At 40.9% G+C, this 17322-nt stretch overlaps 1 protein-coding gene across 3 annotated transcripts in view; it reads right to left on the bottom strand.

Annotated features, from left to right (window-relative positions):
• The window catches only part of rasgrf1 (Ras protein specific guanine nucleotide releasing factor 1), a gene marked incomplete at its 5' end in the record, with an annotated part of 30103 nt that overhangs the window by 10166 nt on the left and 2615 nt on the right, over window positions 1–17322 (bottom strand). For all 3 annotated transcript variants that reach the window (XM_080437723.1, XM_080437724.1, XM_080437725.1), the window contains 8 exons: window positions 1632–1750; window positions 2384–2493; window positions 3535–3728; window positions 5155–5234; window positions 6177–6430; window positions 7590–7688; window positions 9535–9682; window positions 10467–10573. In XM_080437723.1, coding sequence (XP_080293849.1) covers window positions 1632–1750; window positions 2384–2493; window positions 3535–3728; window positions 5155–5234; window positions 6177–6430; window positions 7590–7688; window positions 9535–9682; window positions 10467–10573 — 1111 coding nt within the window. The remainder of the gene's footprint in view (window positions 1–1631; window positions 1751–2383; window positions 2494–3534; window positions 3729–5154; window positions 5235–6176; window positions 6431–7589; window positions 7689–9534; window positions 9683–10466; window positions 10574–17322) is intronic.

Here is a 17322-nt window from a genome sequence, read left to right as displayed (position 1 = left end):
TGTGTGTGTGTGTGTGTGTGTGTGTGTGTGTGTGTGTGTGTGTGTGTGTGTGTGTGTGTGTGTGTGTGTGTGTGTGTGTGTGTGTGTGTGTGTGTGAAATAGAAACATAGAAAGTAGAGGGGAGGGTCAGTGAAAAATAGTTACATAGCAAGATTGATAGAAGGAGAGAAAGAGAGGGAACAGAATGTAATGCATAGTATAAGAGAGAGAGAGGGGGGAGGGGAGATAATTGACCAAGCAGGAGAGAAAGAGAGAGACATACGTTCTGCTGTGACAGAGCCTTCCTTCATGTATTAATTGATGAACATTCACATGGAATGAGTATAAAAATGTAATACAGATGAACTATAAAGGATTAAAAGAACCACCCATTTTTCTTTGGCTTTTACTGTCCGTAAGTGCCTGTTGGGGATGGGTGACATTTACATTCCCCGACTCATCAACATACACCTCGGTAGAGTGTAATTACACTGGGAAATAAAGTGCTGCTGTTGTTTTCGGGGGTGGACTTACCGATATGCTTTTTCAAATCTAGAGCAGTTTACCACTAGAACGCATGGATCATGCCTTCATACGGTACTTTTAACCCATTCAAACCGGGAACGCATCAGTGTAACCACTTTAACCATTATTTTATACTTTGACTATTCAAAAATAGCGGATACACAAGCTCATAGCTGTCGCCACAAGCTCATAGCTGTCGCCATAGCTGTCGCCATAGCTGTCGCCATAGCTGTCTCCTCACAGCTAGAAGGTCCTGGGTTCGATTCCCGCCGGGGACGCTGTGGGCGCTGGGGGCGTGGCTTCTCCTCCGCGTCATCAGCGCCCATAGGTGGGGTTGGGGAAAGGGCCTACTCTGTGTGGAGTTTGCATGTTCTCCCCATGTCTCCTAGGGTAGTTAATACCTTCACAAAAACATGTAGTAATCCTGGTCGCTATACCACCTCCCCCATGACAGCCGGGGCGCCTGATGGAGGGGAAGGGAACTGGTTGGAATAACGTGTTCCTTCCACACGCTACGTCCAACCAGGGAAACTCCCCCCCCTGTCAGGTGACAAGAAGGTCAGTTGGCTCTCATGCATTGAAGGAGGCATGAGCTCGGCCCTGGGCTCCCTAGGCTGGTGGGGGGAGTGTAGCGACCAGGATCACTTAGAGAATTGGCACCGGGTGAAAAAAAAGGGTTACAAAATCACGGGATAAAAATTTGGTTAAAAAAAAAAAACAGTAATAAAATATATATATATATATAATATATATCAGTGGTTCTCCCATTTTTTCATTTCAAGGACCACCCAAAATGATATGTATTTGGCCGCGGACCCCTATCGCAAAATATTTTGTTCCAGGGACCCCCAGAAGCAAAGATTTTAGTTAAAAGTGTATATATATTCAAAGATTTGCACACATTTTCACAATTTATTTCTTAAAAAAATAACAGATCTACAAGCTCATTGCCGGGCTATGCGCTTGTATATTTGCTATTTTTGAATAGCCAAAGAAATCTAAAAATGACTCGGATGCGTTCCCGGATTGAACGGGTTAAGGGACAGGATATCTGCCGCTGTCGTGATTCGGGAATCTGTGGCTCCCTTTGCCAGAAACAACACAGTGAAACCACAGGGGCGATTTACCTTGTCTTACGAACGTCTGGCTGGTGTCAAGGAGGATCTCGCAGCCTTCCACGATCATGCGCTCTATAGCCAGGTTCTTCCTGATGTTCTCCGTCTCGCTCACCTCGTCGTGCATGATTCTACAGGGAGGGGGGTCATTAGATTACTCTCGTTTGACCATTATGGGATGGTATATAGGGCATAGCAGTGGCGGCCATTTTGTGTTGCCACCGATAGAAAACCCATTAATTTTCATTAATTTAGAGATTTAGAGAAAAAATATATATACAATTTTTTAAGCCTAAAAACCAAGCCATCTAGGCTCCTGGTGAATCATCATGACCATCAAACATTTGATTCTGTGTCAAAAACTATTTGAATATTTAATTATTATAAACTATATTTAATGAATTAAAATATTATTTGACACAGAATCAAATGTTTTACTGCTATGCCCTATGATCATCACAAATGCAGTTTAGATGAGAGACACAGATAAAAGCTACAGATATAGTGTGCATGTGCAAGATGTATTTGGTCTTCACTTCATTACGCCGCATATTTAGTATGCGTGTTGCCGAAAATAGCTTCACAAGCTCACAATAGATTCACAAGCTCAAAACACATCGCAGAGCAACGCGCTTTGAGCATGTAGATCGGCTATTTTCGGCGCACACAACCAATTATAACTCAGGCTTTAAGGATGAGGTCAGCTTGTTTGTTTTCCACTATGAAGTGCTCTTTGGTTTTTCACAGTGTTGGACCGGCTGTACCTGGAGAGCTCTTCCAGCTTGGACTTGGCATAGTCCAGACTGGTCCTCTCTACGTGTTCATGGGGCGTGTGGGCCAGCAGCTCGTGAAGAGTGAGGATGTAACGGGGGATCTGGAGAGACAGAGAAGAGAGCAGTACGGGAGTCACCCACAGTACACACACACACATACTGTAAAAATATGTATAATGCATACATGAAGACTTGCATCGCGTGCATACTGTAGCCTACTGTATACTGTAGGTAAACTAGTATGTCAATGCAGACAACCGTGTACACACACACACACACACACACACACACACACACACACACACACACACACACACACACACACACACACACACACACACACACACACACACACACACACACACACACCGACATGTATACGTACAGTGTACGCTTGAGCCCGTTTGCTGTGCATACTGTACATACATGCATATCCAAACACACTAGTGAGGAGCGCTCACACACACACACACACACACACACACACACACACACACACACACACACACACACACACACACACACACACACACTCACACACACACACACACACACACACACACACACACACACACACACACACACACACACACACACACACACACACACACACACACACACACTGACCGTGGGGAGTGCTATGTACAGTCATCAGCAAAAATGTATCATCAACACAGCAGAGTACAGAGTAGACCCCAGCAGAGCACAGACTGCAGTGAAACTGCATGCCTTGCCAAAATACAAACAACTGCTTTTTGTGGATATTGTCACTGTCGGGCAGAAACCTAGTATCTCCAAAATGTCATCTTTTTATGTTTTTTTTTCTCCGTACATTAATGCCCTGTTTTATACTTCTTTGTATGACAGTGTCGCACACAATCTGATCTACCGGCTCACAACGCAGAGCGATGTGACGAGTTCTAAGCTTGTAGCTATCTTTGAAATGATTCACCTATAATGACATGGTTGAAAGTGGTCTGCCTGTGGGTTTTATAAATATTTAAATAATAAAAAGCATTAACACAGGCTACCTTCGCTGGTCACACAAATGGGCATGGCTCCAGCTGCAATGGGAATCGGAGAATTTTTGAGCCAAATGTTTGGGGTCCAACGACAGCAGCCAGCAGAGAGATAGCACTAACCTGGAACATGGGGTAGGTGAGGAAGGTCTCGAGGGTCCTCTCCTCACAGTCAGGCTTGGCCTCATACTGCTTCAACAGCTTGTCAAAGTCACGGTTCTGCTTGCAGTGTGCTAGGATCTGCAGACTGTACTGGTGGTTCCTTACAAACTCCTGGTAGATGTTCAGCATGGGCAGCAGAATGTCAAACAGGTCGGCTGTGAAGGGAAAGAGCCCAAAACATGTGTCCCGAGATGAAAATATTACTGTTACTGCCGCTACTATTACTGCTACTACTAATAGTAATAATCATAATAACACTATATTATTTACAGAAAGTACAATAAATGAGAAATACTATAGATTAAAGGATCTACACCATGCATATAAAAACAATATTTAATATTTGATATCATATTGTTTATGTCCCTCAAACGTTTTTCAAAAGGTTTGAGCCTAAATCAAGCCTCAGATATACTCATTCCAACTAACTTCTCTCTGGCTTATAAAGCCCTTTCACCTGCAATACCACATTGTCCTGATTTGGCACGTGGCACTATTGAGCCAGTGCATGTTATCTCCTGGTTCTGTGTGGAAAAAAAGTTTAAAAAAAAGAAGAAGAAGGAAAACAATATATATATTTATATATATATTTTGTATGTTGGAACTGAAAAACGGGAGGGATTGTATCGCTTGTGACGTCACGTGCGAGGGAAAATCAGTTTGGCCTGTTTTGAGACCAATTTACATAAAACCCCAGATATGCTGTGAAAGCCTGAGTGCTCAAACTGGGGTATTTTTGGGGATATAAGAGAGGTAGGGGAGACCAAAAACACACACAAAAGAAGGAAAAGTTCAAATGCATGGTGTAGTCACTTTAACCCATTCAATCCGGGAACGCATCTGTGTAACCACTTTTGCCATATTTTATACTTTGGCTATTCAAAGCCAAAGCCAAATAGATATAATTTTGGGTGGTCCTTGACATGAAAGAATTTGAGAACCACTGATTATAGCAACATATGTTTTTTTCAGAAAACCGTTAAGATTTAGAAGACAATTTTATAGTCAAAGATTTGCACACATTTTCACGCTTTTTCAAAATAGCAGATCTACAAGCTCATAACGCGGCACTCAGTGCCGCGCTATGAGCTTGCAGATCTGCTGTTTCTGAATAGCCAAAGAAATCTAAAAATCCGGTCTTAATGGGTTAAAGATGCAGTACAGTAGGTGATATACAGTACTACAGCGGCAGGGCTGTCTATCCAGCTCTTTAGTAAACAGAAAATACATATTCAGGAGCGAGAACTCATACAGTATACTGGATGACACAAACAAGCGAGCAGACAAAATTGGAACTGGAACACAAAAAACATTGATAAATGGGTACTCTCTCCTCATTGGCTGAAATTAGCTATCCACCTGAACATTTATTTTCTGTTAATTAAAGGGCTGGCAAGATGGTGAGATCCCTGTTACTGAACAAACACTCCAAAAAAATATCACTTACTGTACCTTTAAGTCACCACCATTATTTTACCTCTGAGAGTGTAAAACTGACTGTTACATGTCAATTTGTACCCTCTCAGATTTAAAATGAAACCCGGGTTTTTACAGTGAATTCAGGAAAGAAATGATGCTTACCCAAGACTAATGTTGGCCAGCTGGCTATTCTTGCTTTTAGGCCCTGGTAAAATATCTGATGCAAAAACATGATCGTTTCACTGAAAATAAGAAGAGAATATGGGCATAAATAAATATTAGTGAATATCCAGATGCCTCAAGCCTCACATGACCTCACACAAACAGCTCATTACACAATGAACGTAGCCGTGAGATACTTCAACATGATCTCTCATGCAAGTCTTACATAATCCACCAGACTTATTCATCCATTAACCACTTTTAACCTTGTGAAAGTTTTCAAAGAATTTCACCATTTAAAAAAATTACCAAAATAGCCGATCTGCTTGTATTGTCGATATGTTTCTTGCTACAAAATATACCACAAAATATATAGGGCTTAAAGCTGCAATCTGTGTCAGGATTGGAACCCAGGTTCCCCCAAACGAGCACCAAAATGTCTACTGCTGAGCAATAAAGTAGTGTAAAGTACATTTACTCAAGTACTGTACTTAAGTAGAATTTGCAGGTACTTTTAAGTATTTCCAATTTTACTTCTACTCCACTACATCTCAGAGGCAAATATTGTACTTTTACTCTTTACTCTTGACTACAATTATTTGTTACTAGTGACTTTTAGATTTGGATTATTATTACAAAACATACATTAACCAGTTCAGCCTTATATACATTTCGGCCATTTGAAAATAGATGATCTGAAAGCTCACAATTCGTCGCGGTGAGACGCTTTGTGAGCTTGCCTTGTAGATCTGCTATTTTCAAAATATTTTTAGACATTTCACACATTTGAAAACTTGTGAGATGGGACATTCTGCATAAATGAGTACTGTCTACTTTTGGTACTTTAAGTACATTTTGATACCAATACTTTTGTATCTTTACTCAAGTACATTTTTAATTCCGGACTTTTACATTGCAGTATTGAAACTTTTACCTTTAAAACTTTTACTGGCTACAACAGAGAGTTCGTTTCTGAAGGTAATATACTGTATTTCGCTTTTCAAGTTCATGGAGGCGCCCACCTGTTGAGAAATATGCTGCTGACGTCGTCATGGGTGATGGGGGGCTTCTTGGAGCTGGCCGCCATGCGGAGCGGCCTCAGGAAGTTGTTGACCAGGATGTGGAGCTGCTGGACGTACTCGGCCTCCGAGTCCACCATGCTGAACACCACCTGGTTCCTCTTCCGCATGCTCTCGGCGTGTGGCGAGCGGATGTAGTCCTGGATGATGGTCTTCCACTTCCTCCGGCAGATCCAGCCTCGCAGGAAGCTCTGGACCTGTGGGTGGATAAGGGCAGTGGTGGAAAAAGTACTCAAATGGTTTTACTTAAGCAAAAGTATCAATACTGCAAAGTAAAAGTCCGGAATTAAAAATGTAAATGAGTAAAAGTACAAAAGTATTGGTATCAAAATGTACTTAAAGTACCAAAAGTAAAAGTACTAAAATGTTTGAAAATAGCAGATCTACAAGCTCACAACGCGTCGGAATGCGACGTGTTGTGAGCTTGTAGATCGGCTATTTTCAAATAGCCTAGGTATAAAATAGGGCTAAAGTGGTTCATGTATGTTGTATAATGTAATCATTTATACCTGCAAAGTAACTAGTAACTAAAGTTTTCAAATAATTGTAGTGGAGTAAAAGTACAATATTTGCCTCTGAGATGTAGTGGATTAGAAGTAAAAGTATAGACAATTGGAAATGCTCCAGTAAAGTCAAAGTTTCTAAAAATTGTACTTAAGTACAGTACTTGAGTAAATGTACTTAGTTACTTTACACCACTGGATAAGGGTTTATAATGAGGCCACGTTCTTACTGTGACTCCTGAATATAATTTTTTTATTTAAGATTAAAATACGTTTTTAATAACAATAATGTTGTATGCAATAATGTGTTGATTTATGCTGGTGTCAATGCATGTCATTGTCTATTCACAGCTGAAACATATGCTACTTTCCTGTTAATGGATTTATTTATTTATTGTGCACGTAATTGTTTTCCAAAGTCATTAACCACTTTCAGCCTAAAACTTTCAGTCTACAAGCTCACAACACTTGAAATAGGGCTTAATTGGTTAAATTACTGTATATCACTGTAATATGTTTCACGTGCTTTTATAATATTGGTGCTAAAAGTGGGATCCGAGGACTCCAAGGTGTCCTTGAGGGAGTCCCCAGCAAAATGTGCAACTGTTTAAACACTTGAAGTTGAGTCATATTTTATTTTTCAGCTATTCAAAAATAGCTGACCTACAAGTTCACAATGCATCAGATTTTCAAAAGAATTTGAAAAATACAGTACATCTTCTCTTACAGGGGTCCCTGGCACAAAATATTTCCGAATTGGGGTCCACAGCCAAATACGTATCGATTTGGAGGCCCTCAAAATGAAAAGGCTGGAGAACTACCGTTTCATTCACAGTACATCTACTGTACTTACTTTTTTGATCTTCTTGATTTCTGAGTCGTCATCATCACTGGGGGCTGCTGTAGGATCTGCTGTATGGATCTTCCCGTTGTCTTTGAGCAACCCAGCAATCTGCCATGTACACATCCACAGAACGGACCCTGTCATTCACACACCTCCTCATGTCTCCTTGCCAGCATGTCAGCAAAGTGACTGAGACAAACACCATTTGGGGGCCTGTCAACACTGTCACAGCACTGAAATGTGCACAGTGAAATCCTGATTGTTAATTTAACTCTGACAGTGTGAAAAATTGACCCATACGGGTCAATTTTCACACTGTCAGAGTTCAATACGCTCAGGGCTTTGTTGTGTGAGGCTGACAACATTTCTACTGTCTGCTTGTTTGATATGTCTGCACCGATGTTTATTCACACTGGTCATAAATGTAATCTCACCATGTGCCATGTAAACACTGGAACAAGAACCGCATGGAACAGGCTTGAACTGTTTGAAGGTAAAGTGTCTCCATTTACTTTGTTTAGAGTGCGAGAGTTAATTATCTTTGCGTTTCGCAGGAGAGAGGCGGCATAAAGCCCCCGTTCATGCATATTCAGAGCACAATTTCATTTCAAGCATCACATTTGCACATTAAAGTAAAATTACTATTTGATCTGAATAATACAGCGGGGGAACATCGCTTCTATTGGAGGGATTGTTCTGAGAACAGAGGTAAAGTGGAGCACGACGGCTCCTATACAGCACAACAACAATCATACAGGATGGAACTCCATCATATCTCTGCTCTTATTCACACACTAGCTATCATCACATACTGTATGAGACAAATGTGAAAAACAATAAGCAGAACAATCCACCTGTTTCCCCGCAGGTTCATTGTGCAGTTGGCATGCAGACCAAAGTACTGAGAGCACAGGAAACACTATTGACCACTTTCTTTGGCCAAAGATCTCCACGGGGCATGATGAGGTCTTGTCTTTTTGGAGGTGGACCAAAATTGTACATGTTGCTCAAAAATGTGTACGCTGTACACATTCAGACAGTGCTCCATACAAAGAAAAATCCTGTGTGTTAAAGGAGTAGTTCACCAAACTAAATGCCTTGAATTCATGGAGATGTTTTTGTTTTTGTCGCATTCCTAAGCCAATCAGTTGATGACCTGGTAAAATTTATTGGCTTAGGAATGTGACAAAAAAAATAATAATATCCATGAATTCAAGGCTTCATGGGGTGTGTAATTGATAGAAAATAAGTAATTTTTTTGGGTGAACTACTCCTTTAATGTAAGTCTGGACCCATTTGGTTCCATTTGTACACCCTCAGAGGCAAATTATCATTCATGATTTAACCCATTCAATCCGGGAACGCATCTGTGTCATTGTAGATTTGAGCTATAACCATCATTTTATACATTTGGCTATTCAAAAATAGCAGATCTACAAGCTCATGGTGCCGTGCTATGAGCTTGTATATCTGCTATTTTTTAACAGCCAAAGAAATCTTAAAATGACAGAGATGCGTTCCCGCCCAGATTGAATGGGTTAACAGTGTAGTGTTGAGTAACTTAGTATCGCTTTGACTGGCCACACACTGCCAACATGTGCAGTATCAATAAAGAATATTGAACGAAATGTTGTACAGCAGTGATTCTCAAAGTGGGGTCTGGGTACCCTCAGGGGTCCCTGAGAGGGTTTCAGGGGGTCCCCAGCTAAATTGGTTAATATAGCATCAAAGCCAGTTTAACCACTTTAACCCCTATATACTGTACAATCGGCCATTTTCAAAACATCTTCAACATTTTTGAAAAATAACAACACAAATCTCGTATGGGGTGTCTCTGGCATAACATATTTTAAGATGGGGATCCGTGGCCAAATACAATAATTTGGGGGCCCGTGACCTGACAAAGTTTGAGAGCAACTGCTGTAGAGAGTAAAATAATCACTATGATTATTACCTCTGATTTGAGCCTCTCAATCTCTATTTCCCCATCTTCTATCTGTTGTCGAAGTTGCTTAGCGACCGTTTTCTCTGTCTCCACAATCTGAAGTAGATGGAGATACTTCTGCGTGAGACTCTCGTGCTCATTGGCCAAGTTCCTGTAACTGTTGTCACACACACACACACACACACACACACACACACACACACACGCACACGCACACGCACACGCACACGCACACAGTTATTATAGCTAATAAAGATTGTAGAATGATTGTAGAGTATGTTAATACCTCCTGAGAACTGGCTGGAAGACAGTTTTCTTGCATCTATCTTTTTACCTCTGACACCATGACTCAGCCATACCCATATAAGGAGTTCCCAATGCACCGACGACAAAATATGGAGTGTGTTGCCTAACCTAAATATGTCGTCATGGCATCAGGCGCAAACAAATCAGTCCGCTCCATATATGGCCACAGAAGGGGGCATGCCCATATATGGGCATATACTTATTACATCTCCATATATGGGCATAAAACGGACAAGCACTGACAGATACAGAGATCCGGAGCCACAGAGCCGACCGCTATGCCCATATATGGTCATGTGCATATATGGGACCGACCGACTTCAAACTCGGCACACGCTGCGGCAAGGACTCAAGGGAGTGCCCGTCGTCGAGTAGTTCTGATATCCAGTTGTCCAGAACTGCCGATCCAACCAATATGCCCATATATGGACATTCCAATATATGGGCATATACTGAAGACATCAGGGATCTTCATATATAGGCACCAAAGGAACACGGACAGACAGGTACAACGGGTACTCCCGACACTATGACTTAGACATATTGGTTGGATCGGCGGTGGCCCGAACCTCTAGCAATCTAAATCTAAATAACCTGTTCACCTGTATGTGTTAATCATCATATTGTCAGCTTACCTGGCATGTGAGATTGCTGCCACCCATTCGTCACAGTCCTTTACATCCTCTGTGCGTAACTCAAGTGCCTTCTGGTTTTCGTGAGAGAAGCTGACTGTGAAATAGTACTGAAAAACACAATGAGGAAATGTCACACTTAGCCTGTAGTGTACACAGAAAATCCCCATTGTTAATGAAAGCATAATGCATTTCTAACCCTGTACACTCTCTAACACTCAGTGTTTTACTGTTTATATTATTGGCTAATATTCAACAAAAGGCACACATATACCATCAAACTGCACATATAAGTGGCCTATGTTTATAATACCTTAGTAACCAAGACATGTGTACCATATATGGAGTCTACCCTAAGTGACTCAAGTGCTTTTGTGACAGTTTGGGGCCAATTCATACACTTTATGAGATAAAATAACACTGATGGTTTTACGGTGTACTGTACATGTTTGGCTCCCTCACATAAGGCATAGAAGTGCACACAAAAAATGCGCAATGTTAATTTATCCATTTGTAACTCTGAGAGTGTACAAATGTACCCTCTCATTTGCACACTCTCAGAGTTAAATTACCACTCAGGATGTCACAGAGGACCAGGGGAGGAATCCATCAATTCCTTACTACCGCCAGTACTGATGGGGCATGCTGAGGGGAGGCCTCCTCTTCCCCAGTTCCTGGGATGCTCTGGTTCCCATGAGGAAATACCATAACAGAGATGAAAGCTGGAGGCATGGCCGAATTACATAACATGTGCAATACCTGTTACCTAGCAACTCCACTGGCGTGAACAGATACTGTAGGCTCTTTTTTGTTTCTTGCCTCACTCCATTTCAGATAAGTGTGTGTCTGTTGTGTGTGTTTTGCCCCAACTATGTATTTATTATTAGGTTTTTTCTTAGTTGTAGAGGGACTCACCAGGGTCTTATAGGGTAGACTGTGTTGCTCCACAAGAGCTAAAGCCTCGCCCTGTGTCGTATTTAATGGTATTTTGTGCTGATTGTATGCCCAATGTTTTTCACAGGCCCAAAATACACTCCCTGACAAATAAATGACAAACAATAGAACCCCATTCAGTTGTTGTACATAGACTATAACGCCTAGCGGCATTCCATACTAACATGCCATTAGTAGTGTAGGTTCTGGTTTATTTTGCTAAAATGTCTGTCTGTCTGTCTGTCTGTCTGTCTGTCTGTCTGTCTGTCTGTCTGTCTGTCTGTCTGTCTGTCTGTCTGTCTCTCTACAGTATCTATCTATTTTACACCTGACCAAATACAACTCACTTGCAGAAAAAAGGGGCAAGCTGAGGTGAGCAGGGGTGGTTGAATGTTGGTCAGAGGCAGTCTGACTCTGATGAGACAATGAGATACCTGAACCTTCCCCTCTGTTTAGAGGTCAGGGAAGGAGGCTGAAGAGCTAAGCTAAGCTCGGCACAGAGCCACTCTGCTTTTGTGTGTGCTCCCAGGAATGAAGACTGTTCACTTACAGTATTGTACTTTACATTTGTCACAGAGCTGCTGACTCAACTGAGACACAGCATGCAATCTGCTGCTGCAAATGGTCAGTTTTTCGGAACGAAACCCATTTCTTCAGAAGTTTTTGTCTTTTGTTCAACCATAACTGTAGCCTACCTGGTTTTATCATCACATATAAATCCACTGAAAGACGCACCACAGGTCTGCTGTGTTATCCTTTCAGCCCAAGTGTTTTAATGTACTTCCTTGCTGTTTAAATTTTTTACTAATAAAGTATTCAATCAATCAATCAAACCAAAGTCAGAGCAACTTTGCTCACAGCACGTACAGTCGAGACTGTTGCCTGTCTTACATCCATTAGCCACCAGGAAGCTACAGCCTCGGTACTGCTCCTTTCAAAATTGTTCAGCCGACTTCAACTGTAACGGTGGACGAGAACAATCATATTCTCTGCTTAATGGAAGTACTTTCAGGAGCTGATACTGTCAAGTAGCTACCATACTCCCTGCTACTTTACAGGTATCTAACCTAGCATCGAGACTCGAGAGCATGTTGCTCATATAAATTTACTGTAGCACCACATCCCTTTTACTTTGATGGCGGCCTGTGGCACTCTCACTGTCATTTTAATCCAGGACATTAAATGAGGGATTAGTGGTTTGGTGAGGCGGTTAAGGCTTCTTATCAGAATTTTAAAGGATAAATCCACACTGATTCACAGGGCTTCTGCACTGCACTTATGGGTTGACACTTTCAAGCAGGTTGCACTTCCAGTTCTGAGCACAGAAGTGCAACCATCAATGTCACAGCCGGTGTTTTGCCATCGGGTGCTAGGTTTAACCACTTTCAACCTGGCGTCCCTATTTTGAGCATGTCATTATTGTCATAAATGTTCAAAAATAGAGGCAATAGCAAATCTACAAGCTCACAACCCATCTTGATGCGATGCGTTGTGTGTGAGCTTGTAGACGACACGACACCATCGCACGGCAAGAGACACCATAACATATAGTAGGACAGGAAAGGCTGGGCAGAGTTCGCACTCGACTTAAAAAACTGCTTGACTGCTCTGAATCAGCGGCAAGAAGTGGCCTTCTCGGTCAAAACAGAAATTCACATGCTGGGGGACCGATCAAACGAGTAAACATTCATGTTTAGAGGCGGGTTTGTTCCGCTGCCGCTACAGGGTCTTTATACACTTGATTATTGCAGCCCACTCTGCCTTTGCTGTTCTTCACTACAAGACAAACTGACCATAAACAGCATGCCTGAACTAGTTATTTTCTTCATGAATATCATGCTCATTATTGTGCAAAGAAATGGCTTAATTTCATCATATCCTTGAAGCTCTGAGGCTCCGTTCATTAAGAAGACAAGTTGTTGTGGACGACAATCTCTTCTGATTGTCAACAATATCTGTGAGCATCCTTCTCACTGTTTCCTCATCCACATCATTCACATATTATAATGTGAATTGATAATATTTAGAATATAATTTGTTTCTGTCATTGCAAAGACAAGCAAAATGACACTACTGAGGTTTTAGTGCATGCTAAATGCCAGAGAAACAATTTTGGATGTTTTTCACACTCTGGTTAAGCTAACTGTGATTTTACTGTGTGCCTTGTGATAGCCTGGAGCAACAGCCACTTAGTCTAAACCTTGGGAAACCCAACATGTGTTAAAGAAGGATATTCCTTAAGCCGAGGTCACCTCAGGTGTTATATCCTCATCCCTCGTTTGACTACTGAAGCCATTGACCGAAATGACATGATCAATCAATCGATTGTGTTCAGGCTTGGATCAGTGGAATTAACTAAGTGTACTTTAAGTTCCTATGTATCAGTATCACAATGAAAACCCTTCTCTTCAACGTTTTAAACAAAAAATACCATGACGTTTGTTACATAAATGTTTTGATATTATCATCTTTTAAAATCTTAGTGTTTTGCCAATTATTTGGGGGTAATGTCCGCACGACCCACGAGTGGACCCTGGCCCACAGGTTAGGAATCACTACTCTAATCTTTGGTCTGCAAAATGTTCAACAGGCGCCTGTCGACCTACACCTAATCATTATTCATGGCTGGCTACTCTTCCATCTTCACATTCATTAGCTATTCATCCTCCTGTCAAAGAAAATCTATTTCTGTCCAGGGAACCATGCATGTTGTTGTAGTTTTCTTGCTCTTTTTAGGCACTTGAACCCCCAGCATGCCTATTCTGGGGGGAACATTCGTAAAAAAAATAGCAGATCTACAAGCTCAAAATGGGTCACAACACAACACGTTTTCAGCTTGTAGATCTGCTATTTTTGGCAAAGAGATTTGGTGTAGATGGAAGAAAAAAAAAATCTGACTACAGTTGTAACTCAGGTACGTTTCAGTAAGACTAGGATTTAAGTAGTTAAAGAGCAGGGTTAGGGGTTGGTATGAAGCATGTTAATCTGGTTGCCTGTTGCTGTATATGTTTATAGCTGAGTCACCCATGTACTGAATGACTGCTTATTGCTTAATGGAAAATATATAGCCTATATGTTGTATTTCTACATTTATATATATCTGATTGGACTGAGCTGAGAAGGCACTGACAGGAGCTGTGATAAATCAACATTGCAGAGAGCACTTACTGTAATTTGGCTGTTTGTGTTTTGTTGCAGTGACGTAACTTCCGTCACTAGCTGTGTGAAAAATGAATGGTAAAAATTCATTTTTTTTACTATAGTATATATAGAACTAAAGTGCATTGAGAAAGCATCAAACAATAGCATTTCTAAATGTTAAATTATGGAAGGGCCATTTGATGAAGCCTGAGCTCCTCAGGCAGGTCACTGCAGTGTCAAGGAGCCATGACAGCAAAGACACCCTTAGTATTCAACCTTGACTCTGGAACAACCTGCACTGCATTTGGTTGACCGGAGTCCCTCAGGGCTCTATGCTAGTACCTTTTCTGTTTTCGCACTACATTAAATATCTTCGCTGAAAATAGCCAATCTACAAGCTCAACAATGCGTCGTAACGCGACACATTGTGAGCTTGCAGATTGGTTATTTTCTGCGAAGGTTTTCCCCACAATATGGATGCTGGGGTTTAAGTGCAGGTTAATAACTCAAAATGTAATTAGGGGCCAGACCATGATGTGCCTTAAAAGCCGAGAGTAAAATCTTTAAATGACCTAGAAACAGACAGGCACCCATGTGCTAATAGGAGTGACGGGTGCAACAGTTAATCAAACTAATCGATTAAATCGATTATACACAATAATAGATAATTGATCATTTCATAAAATAACCCATTAATAATCAATCTCTATTTTGAGCGTGTCATTATAGATGAAAATCTTCAAAACAAACGGTATATACAAAAAGAAGAAAAGTTAAAATAGTCAATCTAAAAGCTCACAACGTGTCACATTGCGAGCTTGTAGATCTTCTCTTTTCACTATTAGTGGACGACACTGTCATGAGACAAAGTATAAAATAACGCTTGAGTGGTTAATCAATTCGTTGATGCACAATCCTGCTTCTCAATTATTTGATTAAGTGAAAAAGTAATCGATGAAACGATCGCTAAGAAAATAATCGATAGTTGCAGCCCTATTATAGGTTGTCTTCGGGTTGTAGTTAAAAGCCTAAAAACCCAGGGGAGATGTGACACTACTGCTGTCCACAGTTACCCCTCCTTCCAACCATCTTTAGGATGCAAATAAGGGTTGCCATAGGAACCGTGGTCTCAAATGCATAATCATTTGCACACAAACTGCAATTGAGAATAAAAACAATAGGGCTCATGGCATGTTTCTTAAAGATGATCACGGGACCTCTAATCCGTCAAAATCTAGGTGGCCATGGTGATCCCCAAAAGGGGAATATACATAACAGATCTGTTATGTATACTTTATGTAAAGTACTGTTATGTATACTGTTATGTAACTCGAGTTTCATCACAAATTAAGACAAATTAAGACATACATACAAATTAAGTACACCTTCTGAAAGCCAAACCATGGACTAACCATGGACATCACTAGTCACAATTATTTGAGATAATCGCAATTATTTTGCATAATTGTCGTTACTATGTTGTTCATACATTTTCAAACATTAAAAAAGTAGACATAGCAGATCAACAAGCTCACAAAGTGTTGCAATGCGACACGTTGTGAGCTTGAAGATCGCCTATTTCAGCTACAGTATTTTAAATGATTTTTTAAAAGTATAATATGTTATTAAATATGTCGGTCATTTCTTTGTATATTGATGTTATTTGTCATATCAGCCCTGTGCAACTTTTGCTTACGAAGCCTAAAAGCCAAACAGACATTTTCATTTAAATGTTCCAAGGTTCAATGCCAAAACCACATTTAAATCGTTAACCGCAATTATGTAAATTATGTAAAACGTCATGATGGTGACAGCCCTAGACATCAGCCAGGCACACCAGCTACACATCAATAGTCTTGTTGCTCCTGGAAGATCTCTAGTCAAAGTTGACTGTGGATGTATAATGTTTACATTGCATGACAACAGTTAAGTTAGCCTGTAGTCATTGACCACTTGAACCCTAGCGTCCCTACTATTCTGGAACTAACATTCAGCGAAAAGAGCTTCTCTACAAGCTCATAACGTGTCACAAAGTAACGCATTGTGAGCCTGTAAGACTGGCTATTTTCGGCAAAGACATTTGGTGTACAGTGAAATAAGGAGCAGGCCTAATATAGAACCCTGCATGGGGTAGCGTGGTCAACTAAGTACAGTAGCCTACATAGGATTTATCCACTTGAACCCTAGCGAACATATTCTGGGAAGAACATTCTGTGAAAATAGCTGATCTACAAGCTCACAACGCGTTGCAACGTGACGTGTTGTGACATGTTGTGAGCTTGTAGATTGGCTATTTTCGGCAGTGAGATGGCGTATAGAGCTAAATACTAAGGTTAACGTGGTTAAGTGGTTAACAAGCTAATCAACTTCTCTGCTTCCAATACTGGTCTTCCTCTTTGTTGCACGTTGCATGTGATGAAAAGTAAAGAAAATGTATTGTCGTCGTCACCATTGCAGTGCATTCCTGTGCAGAAGGATGATGATGTAACATCCACACCACAATGAGAATCTTACTTTGAATTCTATCTATGATATCATGGAGGTTTTCTTTTCTATCTATTTATCCCAGACAATATTTGTCCTAATTATGCACCGGTCAAAGTAAACAGGTGTGGTGGATGGGTTTGCACAGTGTTGTGGACCAAATTCTGAGGACATTTTGCAAAATAGGAATTTTATTTGGGCTTTTAGGTTCCCTTTAACCACTTGAACCCCAGCTGCTTGATTCTGGGGGGGAATTTTCGCCAAAAATAGCAGATTTACGAGCTCTCGTAGATATTCTATT

The sequence above is a fragment of the Gymnoscopelus braueri genome (assembly GCF_963280865.1).
Source record: "Gymnoscopelus braueri genome assembly, chromosome: 9".
Lineage (NCBI taxonomy): Eukaryota > Metazoa > Chordata > Actinopteri > Myctophiformes > Myctophidae > Gymnoscopelus > Gymnoscopelus braueri.
The sequence above is the reverse complement of the archived record's forward strand: the minus strand, read 5'-3'. Positions and strand labels throughout refer to the sequence as shown.